The following is a 14,373-nucleotide window of genomic DNA, read 5'->3' on the forward strand; positions in this document are numbered from 1 at the left end:
CACAGTGAAGTATATAGCATATCTGTATGCACAAGATGCTTGACGGGAGTGTGAGTGGCGACAAATTATACGGAGGAAAAAAATAAAAAAAAATGGTGGCAAAAGATGATGCACCTCCAGAATGGAAACTGCAAGTAGAGGAGTGAGTTTGACATATGGTTCCAGGACCCACAAGAGTGAATCTGATATACATCATTTTCCAAATGTCGCGAAACTAGCTTTATTTGCGATGGCATCTATCTCCATGAACAAAAACAAAAGTTTATCAAATTAAAATCAATCAATGAGCATTATCGCCCAAAGAATTTATCATTAGCACTTGAGTGGGGAAAAAAGGTCAATTCTCTATTTAAATAGGAGTACTAATTTAACCGACATTATTAGCCTTTTTCCTGAGGAAAGGTTTATCATCTTCATATTTCCAACTCGTTTTGACAATTGGGTTTATCTGTTGTGCAAAGTGCATCATGCGGTTGCCAGGAGCTGTGCCTGCACGAGTATTGAGGGATGCCGATAGAAAGGCCACGCTATGGCAGCCATCCACGTGTCACAGCCTCCTGTAGAAGTATTCCCTTTGACATTGGGCTGATGATTTGACCCGGGAGAATAATAAACGCTGACGTGGCGTAACTGAATGAAGGGATCACACGGCCACGTGGCGGCTACAGAGGTGGTCTGACTAGGAAAGATGCATGCGCCGAGGGCGATGCCTGTCCGAGAGAGAATCTGTAACTAACTGGTGCTGTTCGTTACCAGCGCTGCAACCGATCTTTGCCCCCTATTATTCGTCAGATCTTTTCTTCTTCCTCGCAAAGTGACTTGATCATATGGTCGCCACGTCATATATGCTCATGCTTGTTCATATGGGTGGAACCAATAACTCTCTGAGTGAGGTGATCACTGATCACACAACATTCCAACAAGAGTAATTACTTAAGCATCCATGGATATAGTTACCTGAAGTGATTGTACAATTGCGTCTTTGTCAGCTAGCGGGGACGAAGCCAGAATTGAACTATAGGGGGACCAAGATAGTCGTCAACATTCTCTTGTAATGGTGGTTGATGACCTCTTTATTATTTTCATAAAATGTATTTTTATAAAAAAAAGGTTGTTTTGGGTGGCTAATTATATAGGTGGATTTTTTGTTTCAAACTTTCTTGTGTTATATTTTTTGAACTTTTGATGAGCTAATGAGAAAATGTGGGCACATTAAACTTCGGAGGTGTCTAACTCACTCTCAAGATACACACATAACGATTGTGCTCACATTACATCGAAAGTGATTATCACAGTGTTTGGTGCCCCGATTCATCATGACCCTTGAGAGTGCGATATGTTAAAAGTTTAAATTTTGCATATGTGTGTAGTACAAGTACTAGTTTGAAGTTTTGGAAAAAAATTAAATCAATCCATGGATGCACTTGAGAGGCTATTAGCTTGGTCCAAACGCTAGTTTTGTTTGAAATTAATTAATACTTCATTTCAACACTTAACTGCTAAAGATTTATTTAACTTAATTCGTACATGTACACAAACTATAGCATTCTAATTAATTAAGGCTTAACACAAATCATATGGCAGGGGGCCATGGGCTTGGTTCCATCCTTGTCCACTAGGAATGAAATGGTAGGTCGGTCTAACATTTGAACTTGTCAATGGCCATTTATTTTGTGATAAGTGATGTGCCTGTCGCTATAGAAGTATAATCGGTAGTTTTCTCAATCTCACTTAACAAGGTCAAAGTTTACAGTATAAGTGCTAGCAGGTATAGTTTTCTTAGCTTATGTGAGCTGAGTTTGAGATTTTGTATATTTTTAAGTGGAAACATAGTTGATTAGTTGTTGAACTCTATTGAGGTGAACTCAACCTCTATTCTCAAAGGATATGTTGGAGTTCGCTTTAACCTAGGCATGGTAGGCTGGCTCAACCTCTCTGCTCCTTTACTCAATCCCTACTGTATATTTGTATGATTTATGGTTCGCACTGTTAAATGGCACAACTTAAGTACTTGTTGGCGATCACTTAATATCTAGAGTAGAGATATGGTGAGACAAAATGCAGAAGGCGCCTAATAACTAGCCAACATCAGATCAAGGTGGTTACAACCTACACAGGGGTAGGTATACATGTTGGAGCTTACGGGTACAAGATATCTTACTACAACGGGATTGTGTAGTAGGTACTTGTTTGAAACAAAATACCACATTTACACACATGACACAACCATTTGCAAAAAAAAACCTTAACTAAAATAAGAGAGAACAATTATGTGGCATCGTGGTAAACGGTGAAAACCCTATGACACTCAGGTGTTCTAGAGGTTCTCAACACTTGGTTTGTCTATCATTGATTTGTGTCCCAAACAAGCTCTGATCCTTCCAATTCGAGCGTCTGGGTCACCTTTCTCGACATCAGCGAGGCTAGCTAGGTTCGGGTTTCAGGATTCAGCGCCGAGATTTTTCTCCAGGAGCCGGTGGCCTTAAAGGGAGAGCCGGTGGTAGGCACATTAATGTTGGGTGGCACTGGCCACCGAACACGAAAGATGGAGGAGCTGTTTGGACGGATAGGAGCAGGGGCATTAGAACCGCCACCACTTGGTCATGGCGCTAGGTAGCGGCAGTAGAACTGGCGGCACAGGGAACCGTCGAGATGAGGAAGGTTGGCGGGGCGGGAGGGGTAGGGACAAGCTCACCAGAGTTTTTGCCAAGGGGAGGACACAGGAATTTGGGGTAGGGGTCCTAGTGCAGGTACGCCACCGCATGTGGGGGATGGGGTGCCGCAGCTTCCGACGAGGGTGGACATCGCCGTCACCCTTTGCCGGAACCTTAAGCTAATCCCAACGGGGAGGCGTCACAAGCATAACATAGTGGTGGAGGAGCTCCCCCATGACGTGCAGCAGATCTCACATGACCATAGTGACGTATGCCACCACCCACCAGTGTGGATTCGCTCGCATGCCCAGCAATAGTCCTCAACCAGAGGCAGCGCTAGTTGATGTCATCTTCGTCAGCAACACTCACCACCACCTGCCAGAAGGGCTACCGCTTCGGCCTCAGCAAGAAGCTCCATTGCCCACTGCTGCATCACTAGGAGGGCAATCCACAATTGGGAATCATATGCGTAGGATGACGAGGAAAAATCCACTGGAGCACGTCGCTGCTCATCAACATGGATACTTTTTAAGTCACAAGAATTAACGATAAGAGAGGTAAATTAATGATAACAGGGATCTTTTTGCTCCACTTATTTTGTAATATGATCGAGGAGCTTATCGTGGGTCACTCGGATGGTGTGGTACTTCTTGGGGGCACATTTCATGGTCACTCAAGTGCAATGCCTTCTCTTCTACAATTTGTGTTCGTCTTAATACAACGCTCTCTCTTAGATGCCTAACAATAATCATGGTTTTTTGTTATGAAGGATTTTAGCCCAACTGATGGACAATCAAATCTTAAATACGATTTGTCCTTATATTTTGAAATTTTCAGCCGCAAGATAGTAGGTGGACTGCTATGCCTTTACTATCTGAATCTGAAAATTAATTTGTAGGTAGAATATTTGGTCATCATGGACTATATTATGAGGAGCAAATTGCAGAACGATACTTGCATCGGTTGATTTCTCATGTTTCTTGGAGCAACCAGGCTATGATGTCAGGCTGTATACACTCAGGCATGAATTGTTGAGCATATTATAATAAAGGACTGAGTTTTTCTTTTTATAGGCTGAAAGTTTTGTGGACAATATCTTATATCTTATGTTTTTAATAACTTGCATATTCATAAAGCTAAGCCATTAGTTCGGAATCTTACTAGAAGTTTTAATGCATGTTTGAACTAGATGTAGGACACATTACATATGTATAAAAATTGAAACATTCTAAACCAGATTACGAAGTGAAGCAAGCGAACTAGAAGCTAGTGGATGACAACTTGGGAGCAAGTAAGAAACCGGAATAACGCACGGGCATTTATGCTAGTATATACTCTAAGCAGGGAGAAAAATATGCAAATAGAAAGAAAGAAAAAAAAAGAGTGGTAGGCAAAAGGGGAGATTTGGGCGGTTACGCGTACGTACGGCTTTGCAAAGTCGCAGCGGAAAGGCATTCGTCGCCCGAAGGCAGTTGGAAGGCGCGCCAAGGCGGAACTCAAACCGCAATTCCAAACTGCAATTGCAGGCGAGGCGAGCACACTTGTCGCCCGCCTTGACAAGTCAGAATCGAATCCAGCTCGCCCCGATCGAATTAACAATTCCGAAAACAAGCTGCTTGGCCAAGCCGAATTATTGGCTCCATCCAAGGAGAGAGATGAGAAGATTCGATGGAGGGAGAGAGGGGTCGGGCCAGGGGGAGGAATTGGAGGAGGAGGAGGAAGGCCGGCGCGGGAATTCGGCCATATCCGAAAGGCATCCCGTCCCACGCGACGCATCGCACGCCCATCCACTCATCATCCCCGCGCCGACGTCGATTTCTTTGCCCGGATTCCTTCCCCCGGCCGGAGCGAATTTATCCCCTCAGCTCGCCCATCTCCCATCCCGCCGCCCTTAAATCCCGCGCCCGGACGCACCGTCTCCTGCCACCGTGGAGCTCCACAAGCCTTCTCCTCCATCTCATCACTCTCATCTCTCTCACGCCCAGCTTCGTTCTCAATCTCGTTGGCAGAGCTCAGTTGAAAGTTAAAACTAGCTCAAGTTTGCCTAGTCGGGTCCGGAGATACCAATTCAATTCTTGGGGCTCTTGCCTTGGTAATGTTCTTTTCTTGGGTTCTTGCTTGGGTTTAGCAGCCAAGAGGATTTCTGTGCTCTCCAAGTATTCCTTTCTCTCTCGTTGTCGCGGTCTCTTTTCTTGATGCGCTTTAGAGCTTACCATGGGGGCAAGGTTTGGGTTTGATCTATGGCTGCCACAGCATGCACATTGTGTAGCCTGGTTTCCATTTGATCGATCGGTTCCTGAGATCATAGAGGTTCAGACATCTCAGGTTGGATCATGCACAGACACCTGGCAGCAAAATGTGATCGCCGGCACACAAGTCCTTTATCTGCAAATGCAGTAGAGCATAGCTCGCTGTTGCACTGGCGTACACCTTTTTCCAACAGTTATTGCATACAGATGCCTGCAGATAGGATTAAGCAGCAGTTTCTGTTTTGTGTATGCAACTACGCGTATTAGCCTATTATAGACCATCACGTGAAAAAGTGACGATGCATCCTTTTGCAACTGGTTTGGAATTTGGAAGCGATGTGATCAAGTTCGTGTTTCTAACCACACACCACCATGTTCCAACTGCAGGTATGCAGGACCAGCTGATCTGCAGCGGCTGCAAGCGTGTCCTTGAGTACCGGAGAGGAGCCACCGGCGTCTGCTGTCCAGGCTGCAACACTTTCACCGCCGCCAATCCATCAGGATCGGAGATGTCTGAACTCGTCTGCGGCGGCTGCTTCACCATGCTCGTGTACAACCGCGGCGCCGCCAACATTCGCTGCCCGCACTGCGGCAGGGTGAACTCGACAAGATCAGGTAAAACCTCATCTGCAAATAAACAAACGATTGCAGTTGCATTCACCTGCAAATTCAGTGCAACTGACACAAGGTTTCTGCTCCTGATTGTGAAGCAGCGAACCAGATTGGCCACCTGTCATGCGGGCATTGCCGGACTACTCTGGCATACCCACCGGGAGCCTCAACCGTCGGATGCCCAACATGTCGCTGTGTTAATCCTGTCAGGGTATGTTAATTGCAAACCTAGTAGCTTTTGCTCATTGCTGAACCGACATGCCATCAGTGATAAAAAAACTAACTCATGCTCCATTTACAACCTTTCTGCAGAACAACAACTCTGGTGGCTCCGCACGGCCTGCGCAATCGGTATGTTCTCCTCGCTTTTCCAAGTCTATGTGCAGTCACTTCAATTTTCTGCAATCGATGATCGCAGCGCAACCACCCTTTTCGTTGCGTCAACCAGTAGGGTAGGGTTGGGTTGTCCTTCCCAAAAGATCACAACATTGGTAGGTTCAGGTTGCTCCATGGTTTCATGGGAATCAGTTCCACGGTAGGCAAGTACCAATGATTAGCACACTCAGATGCTTCCCGCCGAGATTTTTAGCTTCAAAATCCTCTGGACCATGTCTAGTATCGGGATGGAATTGCTGGTCCATAGGGTTGAACCAAACAGTCTGAATCTAGACTGATGTCAAAAATGTTGGACGATAATGACACGGGCTTTATTCGCTGAACTTTCATGTTCCTACTTGCAGGATGCTCGGCCCCAGACGGTTCTGGTGGAGAATCCTAAGACGCTGGATGAAAAGGGCAAACTGGTGAGCTTATCTCTAACACTCTGACCATAATTCATTCTCTCTCTTTCACTCTTTGTCAAGTCAGCAAGTGAACTATGAACTATCAATCTGACTTGACTGCTTTGTTTGTTCTGATCCAGGTGAGCAATGTCGCCGTTGGCGTCACCTCGTGGAAAAGATGACCAAGCTAAAACTTCTCCGCGGCACCAGCATCCCGAGGATCTACTGATTAAACCCTCGGTGATGAACATGTATAACTATTATCATCGAATTAATGTAAAATCAAGTGTGTTTTGAAGCTTGATAAAAAATTGTAACAGTTGAACGGCAAAAGATCTGAAAATGTAAATATGATGGCCGTGTGCGCTAGCCTATGTACTCCAAGCCAAAAAGGAATGGAAAGGAGCGAGGCATTGTGTCCTGAGAATTTTATTCCTTGTCCTACCAAGCTTAGACACGCTGAGTCGGCTTTGCACTCTCTCCCGCTTTGTGAATTCCGATTCTTCAGTTGAAAAATTTGAGACAACTGCTTTGCGCCAAAAAGGATAGTGATAGCCACAGGGGATGTGCCTGCTTCCTTTACTGTGCACAAAAAAGTGGTACTCCTATTCCAAGCATTCCTCATGATAAGATTTGACCAGCACAGGTCAGAAAAGATTTGTGCTGGCTCATAAAATTTTCAGTACTGGCGGACGATATTGGCACCTGCCAACACAAAAGGGTCTGAGCCCACTCCGTAAAAAACCCACCAGCACAGCACAGGTGCGACCTTATGTCACCCGCCAGCACAAATGAAGGTCATTTGTGCTGGCGTGTCCTTATGTCACCCACCAGCACAAATACTTTTCAATTTATATGGATGGGAAGGAAAAAAAATTAAACTAGTTAAAAACTTTATTTTACATATCATGGTATATTTTTAACATATATTAGACTATGTATATGTTGTTGTGTAGGCGTTGCAAAAAATTTATGGTTTAAATGATTATAAGGATGTTTATTGCAATTAGCATGTATCTAAACTAAATTTTTCACAAATAAGATCAAAAAATTTCAGAAAAATGATGTTAAAGACACATGTTTCATTTTAATTCAAACCATGAAAGTCCATGAAAGATTCACAAAGCTTTTAGGTACATTTCTCACTTCTATTAAAAATTTTAGTGAAAATAAATTCTAATAATATCTAAACGTGGTCCAAAAACTATATAAATTGGTATGGAATCATTTTATGAGTTCACAATCTTGACATAGAAGTTTCAATATGTTATAAGAAAATTGGAATATATATTGTTCATCTCCAACATTTCAAAATAACACAAGTGAGGCTTTAAGCTTGTGCACTAACTTAGTACTATAGTAACATGTAAACTAACTAATTCATAAAAATTATGATTTCTATCCAACTGTAATTTTTAGATGCACTATGTGACATGTATGTTCATATGTACAAGTTTAAGATATGTTTGAATTCATTTACTAATTTTAAAAGACTTTTTATTTTTTTTAAAATTATCTGTGCTCACGGGCAATAAAGCCACCCGCCAGCAGAGATTCCTCTCTACTGGCGGGCGACTCTATTGCCCACCAGCACAGATGCTTTCTAAATTTATGATGGTCACCACATCAGTGATCCACACCTCTAAAATGATGATCTCCCATTGGCTGAACGAGGTTAGCCCAGCTCAGCATGCACCCATCCCTCCCATGCTTAGGCCTTATCTCTCTCAAACTCATCTCTCTCAATCCCTCCCACGCTCATTTCTCACTCTCTCCCTAGCCCTGGCTGGCGCACAGGTAGCCGGCACCAGACACGGGGTGCGAGCGGCGGGCGGGTGGCAGGGCCGGCACCAAGCGAGTGTCACCCCTGCCCCCTATGGCGGCACCACCCCCGCGTGCCATCGCCACGTTGCCTTGCCCTGCAGGGCCGCGCCGCCCGGGCCCCTGTGGTGCAGCAGGCCTCCACAGTTGGGTCGCCTATGCCCCCCCTCTCGCTTTCTTTTCTCTTTTCCACCAACAGAATCCCGTTGACTGCAAGATGGATTGTGTATCTGCGCTGACATTGGATTGCTGCTCGTGTTGTTACTTTGTTGGTAGGTTGGGACGGGTGGTGGATTACTAGTGGCTCCGTGGCACTAACGCTATCAATGCAGGTGGATTTGAGCCCTGCTGATGGCTACTCCCCAGGCATGTGGCCAGGCTGCCGCCGTGCAAGACCGCGCACATAGAACCACGCTACCCACCTTGACCCCATGCAGGTTGACACTATCACCGATCCGTGGGGTCGTGCTGTCATTCTGGCGCAATTTGCAACAATATCAAACAGGTGGAGCCGGCCCCAGGCACGGGGGTGTAGGCGGCGGGCGCGCGGGTGGCACCAGGCGAGCGGCGCGGGGGCGCGCACGGCGGCAGCGGCCAGCCCCAGGCACGGGCGCACGGGCGGCAGGCGCGGCGGCCGACCCTAGACGCGGGGTGCGGGTGGCGGGTGCGTGGCGGCGGCGACCCCAGCACAGCAGGTGGCGAGCGGGGCCGGCACCAGGTGAGCGGCACGGGCAGGCAGCCAGCTCAACCCTGGCTGGCGCGGGTGGCGAGCGTGCTTGGCGGCGGCGGCGGCCAGCCCTAGGCGTGGGGGGTGGGCGGCAGGAACGCGCCGGCCTTTTCTTTTGTTTTTTATGTAGTAGTGAATATGAATATTTCATATTTATGTAATATTGCTGTGGAATGTTTAATGGTATGAAAATTTATATATTGTCCATGTTTTAATTTGCTTTGTGGTTGGAGATACATATTTTAAATTGGCAAGAAATAATAATTTTAGAATTGGCGGGAAATAAATTAGAAAAAATGGTGGGAAAAATTAAAATTTCAAAAGTGAATTCTACCTATGCTGGCTTAAGAGGCCCGCTAGCACAAATCCATTTCTGCTGGCGGGCGCTCACCCACCAACGCAGATGCCCATTTCTGCTAGCTCAAGGTTGCTGGCGGTTAGGCAACCCACTGGCGCAAATGTGTTTTACCCACCAGCACAAATCTTTTCTGCCCTAGTGCAGCTGAAGATTCTGCAGCCTAGACCCTAAACTCTACTAGAAAGAAAGTTTTTAAGATGCCGCATTGTTCTTCTTGACAGGGCTTTTCACTCATAATGTAAAACCGGAAATTATCTCGTGTCGTGTTTCATGGGGTTTCAGGTCCTCGGGTATGAGAATATTGCAATGTACGAAACAGCGGGCTCTAGCGTCGCTTTAGCTGGGCCTATAGCGTTTTGGAGACATAGGCGCTACGATACAGTGCATAATGCTGATATGGCTGCTACAATCGCTATTGCGTGAAATAGCAGCGCTAAATGGCGTAGCGGTCTATAGCGTTTAGCGTTCTATGGCCGGGTAGTCAGCCGCGGGCCAAAATTCGAAGGTAGGCCGATTTCCAGCACTTGTTCGGCGGCCTAACACTAAGTACTAACCCAATAGATCGTATATACGTTCCTGCTCTCCTTGGAAACCCTAGCACTCGAGATTCCCCTCCTCTCCTTGTGTCATTCCCGTCCAAAAATTCGCCACCACCGCCGGTGTCTAATTCGCCTGAGAGTGCATCTCCCCTTTGTCGTGGCTTGTGCCTGTGACCAGAAGGAACTCCAGCTTGGCGTCTCAATGAGAGGGTGGTGGCTCCTCTGTTGCACACGGCAGATCAGCAGGACTAGAGGCAGCAATAATGTCTTAGGCTTAGGCAACACCTACAAGCATAGATGCAAATCATAATGAGCCAGTCGGGCAAGGCAAGTGCTACAAGTCTACATCTTTCATATATTTCAATCTTTCTTCTATTGATTTGATCTGTTTTCAATTTTCATTTCAATTTTAGACTTTCAGCAATAGGCTAATAGCTAATAGGGTTCAGTTCATGTGTCATTGACTCGTTGTGTAGTCTGGCCTCTAGTACTCTAGTGTGTACTGACTACGAACTGTAAAGTGAAATGTGAATCTGTGATAGTATAGAAGTTATTTGTTTTGATAGCTTGCTGTCTCAATTTTTTATTTTGATTGTGCCGGTGACATTAACATTATGTACACTAATTTGTAGGTAATGGCTTGTCAAGTACAGCATCAACAGCACAAACAGGTTCTGTATGTGTTGATTCAGCAGACCTAGCTTGGAAGCACTGCACATTGCCAGATCCAAGGAAGAAACATTCACTAAGGTGCAACTATTGTGGTAAGATATTGAGCTAGATGAATCATTTAGAGAAGGTCTAATAACTTGCATTACAAAGATGGTTGAGAATGTAGAAGTTCCAGATCATTCAAGAACTTCAGCTATATCAGGATGGGGATGGGACATTTGGAAAGGAGATTGCCAAAAGGCAATGGAAAAACAAGCATTTTGATCCAGGTATTTCCTGACTTGTTTAGTTGTTTTTCATTCATAATTCTAATAATTTAGTAGTCAGTCATTTAAATGTTTTTTTTATTTTTTGTCCCTTGTTTGAAGCTAAATGGTGGCTGAACCATGGAACAAGTACACCAAGACTCAGGAAATTGGCTACAAGGATTTTGGGTTTGACATGCAGTTCCTTAGCTTGGGAAAGAAATTGGAGTACATATGAGCAAGTAAATAGTAAAGACTTGTTTTTCTTACTGGATTTAGTATTGCATTTTTTATTTTTTTTCCTACATATAGGTCCACACAAAGAGACGCAACAAGCTTCAACATGCAAGGTTGAAAGACCTTGTCTTTGTCAAGTTCAACTCTAAACTCAAGCAAAAAAGAGAAAACAAGAACAGAGACCCTATTGAGAAAATAGTAGCTAATATTTTAGAAGATAAAGATAATGAATGGATCACTGGGAGTGGGCCAAATGCAAACTCAGAACAAGAGCAAGAACCTTCAGGTGCTCAAGGTCAAGGTGCATCATCATCACAGGGAGATGCAGCAGCAACACAACCAAAAAGGAGAGGTGTACAGCTCCAGCAGCAGGGCAATAGGAAGAGAAAGAAGCTAATCCCTGTTCTGGAAGAAGTGCAGACTTCCTCTTCTGAGTCAGACAATGATGACCTTGATCTTGACATGCCATCGCCTTCCTCTCCAGCTGCTTCAGATGATGATGATGATAATTCTGCCTCTTTCAACTTGTCTGATTGAGTGAAAAATTTGAAGCTGTGATGTCTGAGTGAAGTGTGATCTTGAACTATAAAAGTCTATACTCCAAACTGTGGTTGCTATGCACTTGTTTGTTTTACTTATTTTATTTGGTTATGTTATATTCTCTAGAACTATACTAAAGTATTAATATTTGGTTATGTTATGGGCTATAATTTTCCTATTTTTTTGCAATCCGCTAAATGGGTCAGTGCCACTGTAGCGGGCACTGTAGCACTCATAGCGTTTTTGGAGGGTCTCCGCTAAGTTCCATAGCCCACGATTTCGTACCTTGGAAAATTGCCAAAGCTTTTGTGCTTCTATTTTGTATGTCATTCTAACTTGTAAACCCCTTGTTGGTGAACTACTATAGTGTAGAAAAAATACTCTATGTGCAGCAGAAAACTATTTGCAGCGTTGCAGGTTGTATACTAGTAGATTCCAGTGCATTGGTGAAAATGATATGTTTGGATCAAATACCCACTAAGGCTTAGTTCGAAAACGAAGGGGCGCTAACCTAGGGTAGGTACGTCGTGGAGGGGGAGTTTTGTTGGGTAGTAATTCCCTATCTGCTGGCAATCTTTGGGAGTAAAGGGAGAGAAATCCCAGAGAGCAAAAAATCAGGAAAAAGAAAAAAATCAATATAGTCCCAAATTCTTCGTTCTGCATGTTCAATATATCTACTATTATTGGGTCTGCTCAATTAGCCAATGTAAGCATGAATACCAACTTTAGAAAATTCATCAAAAATAATATAATGGGAATCCCTAAGAACAAAAATGGATTGCATGATCATCCATACATTCACATCGACATCCATACATTCACATCGACATACAAATACCAACTTCACATATTAAGTTTAAGAACACGTCTCATAGCAAAAAAGACTCGCTTTAGTTCGGTTCACACTTGCATCCAAGCCAACGCATCTCAAGGTTTACCATGACACAAATCGTACAAAGTATCACTTCCAACTTTTAGTTTAGGTACCAACTTAAAACTTTAACAATCTTACTATGCCATACATGGCATGACAAAAATAGCAACAATGTGGATCCGAAAAGCGATGACAAAACCATGCAAGATCAGCAAGTCCCCCTTACTGGTGTGATCCAATAAGACATCTGCAATTGCCAATTAAACAAGCATTAATGTAAACAGCATATGAAAACCAAATTATATAATTTCACTACTAAATCGTAACACTTTTTTTGTCAAGCATTAATCAAAAAGTAAATGAAATGTTATTAACCTGACATGCAGCTTTGTACTTCCAGAAACAGCTACTCTGACATGCAGCTTTGTACTTCCAGAAACAGCTACTCTACTGGAAAATTAGTTGAATATAGGCCTAGATGGTCTTAGTGGCACCTGCATTAGAAATAGATGCTGCGCTGACACTAATCAAGAATGAACGTTTTTGCAAGCAGCCTGAAAATGCAAGACACCAGCTGGATTTAGGCGATGTGGTCAAAGCAAACATAATGCTAGTGCTTCTTGTAAGCAGTTTCAATGCTCAAAAAGGCTTCCATGATAGATATGTGAGGAAAGTTTTGTGCTGAAACTTGAATTTGCGCAACTCTATTTGAAGACATGAAATCAACCGTGAAGGTAATACATGCTCAAAAGTAAGTACAAAGTATGCTGATAAGAAACTAAAAAAGTGAAAGAAACGGTAAGTTGCTACTCGAACATTGGGTATTTGGGTTGGATATTATTATCTAATTAACACAACCACTAAAACCAAAAACTAAAACATCCTCTCATAAAGGAAATAGACTAAACTGGTAGGTAGTTTTATCATGAGTCGTACTTCTTACATTAACAAGCCTAGCTGCAGTGTCTGCACCAATTATGAAAGTACTTCCTAGGAAAAATTTTGCTTTCTTATATAAGTATACTTGGTTAAATATAATCACATTATTCCCTATAGCAGAAAGAATAAGATAGTTACTGAACAACAGGATGAGTTTTCCCTAGCAAATCCCTTCCATGTTAAGCTCTGAAGAAAAACAGCTTGCCCCTCAAAGCTACTAAGTAATTGGTGAGAAATCAAACAAACTTTCAGCAACCAAAGATGAGTTGCCCAAGTTTAATAAAGTAAAGGCTACAATTGAATTAAGCTTACAGGTAGCTAACATGAATCGGCTAACTTCCTCCTGATATTATTAATTAGTAGAATGAGTACTATACACTTTCAAAGATCTGTCAAGCAACCATTTAAACTAGTAGAAATATCACTACAGTAAAAAAACACTTGCAACCAATTAAACTTCTATTTTCACAGATCTCAACAGGAAATAACATAGATGATAAGCTGCAAATTCAAACAGAGGATTATGCAGTACACAGATCGTGAAGTCAAAATTAGATGGCAATGCGACCAAATCTCATGGGTAATGACATCAAACCGAGTCAAAATGAATGAATGAACGAATCCATGGCGAAACCAGTGGATTCAGCAACAAAGATCTAACGGATTCGATTCCTGCCTTCCTGGGGGCAGGGAAAGAAAGGATAGCATCATGCCGAATGGAAAAGGGCCACAGGCATCATCCATGGGAGAAATGTCAATCTATCTTGGCTAAGGAGGAGAGAATCTTACCCAAGAGACGAGACGAAGAAAGCAATCCAAGTCCAACTGGATCTCTAAAGGCGTGGAGCGGAGCGCGGCTACAAGGTGGAGGGATGAGTGGATTGGTTGCAGTGGGAGGAGAATGTTGCCATCCCGATTGGAGAGGAGGAGGAGGTAGTGGCAGGGCAGTCGTCGGGTCGAAGAGGGAGGCCAAGAAGGGGAGGGCGGCGGTGCTCGCGATGCACGGGGAAGTTGCACCCGATGTAACCAGGTGGGAAAGCATTGCCCCGGGGAAAATGCGTGGGTTAGGTGGGCGAGCCCCTTCGCGAGGGTTTCCAAAGGCCAGGTCAATTTGGCCCGTGGCT

General features: G+C 43.9%; 1 protein-coding gene across 2 annotated transcripts; it reads left to right on the top strand.

Annotated features, from left to right (window-relative positions):
- The first annotated feature begins 4,530 nt into the window (after positions 1-4,530).
- LOC101755868 (protein LOL4) lies at positions 4,531-6,738 on the top strand. Of its 2 annotated transcripts, none has more exons than XM_004972885.3 (6): positions 4,531-4,746; positions 5,291-5,518; positions 5,617-5,726; positions 5,828-5,866; positions 6,256-6,318; positions 6,438-6,738. In XM_004972885.3, exons 2-6 carry the CDS (start codon positions 5,293-5,295, stop codon positions 6,477-6,479), a joined length of 480 nt encoding a protein of 159 aa, XP_004972942.1. In that variant the 5' UTR covers positions 4,531-4,746; positions 5,291-5,292; the 3' UTR covers positions 6,480-6,738. The 2 variants fall into 2 exon arrangements, with proteins under 2 accessions (XP_004972942.1, XP_004972941.1); XM_004972884.4 differs by lacking the exon at positions 4,531-4,746 and adding an exon at positions 4,762-4,979 and having other exon boundaries at positions 5,614-5,726.
- Positions 6,739-14,373: the final 7,635 nt, after the last annotated feature.

Source organism: Setaria italica, chromosome VI (genome assembly GCF_000263155.2).
Source record: "Setaria italica strain Yugu1 chromosome VI, Setaria_italica_v2.0, whole genome shotgun sequence".
In the NCBI taxonomy this organism is placed as follows: Eukaryota; Viridiplantae; Streptophyta; class Magnoliopsida; order Poales; family Poaceae; genus Setaria; species Setaria italica.

Excerpts from the sequence above, each read along its gene's own strand:
- LOC101755868 (XM_004972884.4), top strand. The coding sequence starts at position 5,293 with ATGCAGGACCAGCTGATCTGCAGCGGCTGCAAGCGTGTCCTTGAGTAC. Across the intron at positions 5,727-5,827 it reads GCTGTGTTAATCCTGTCAGG|AACAACAACTCTGGTGGCTC; the intron begins GTATGTTAATTG and ends ACCTTTCTGCAG. Across the intron at positions 5,867-6,255 it reads CCGCACGGCCTGCGCAATCG|GATGCTCGGCCCCAGACGGT; the intron begins GTATGTTCTCCT and ends TCCTACTTGCAG.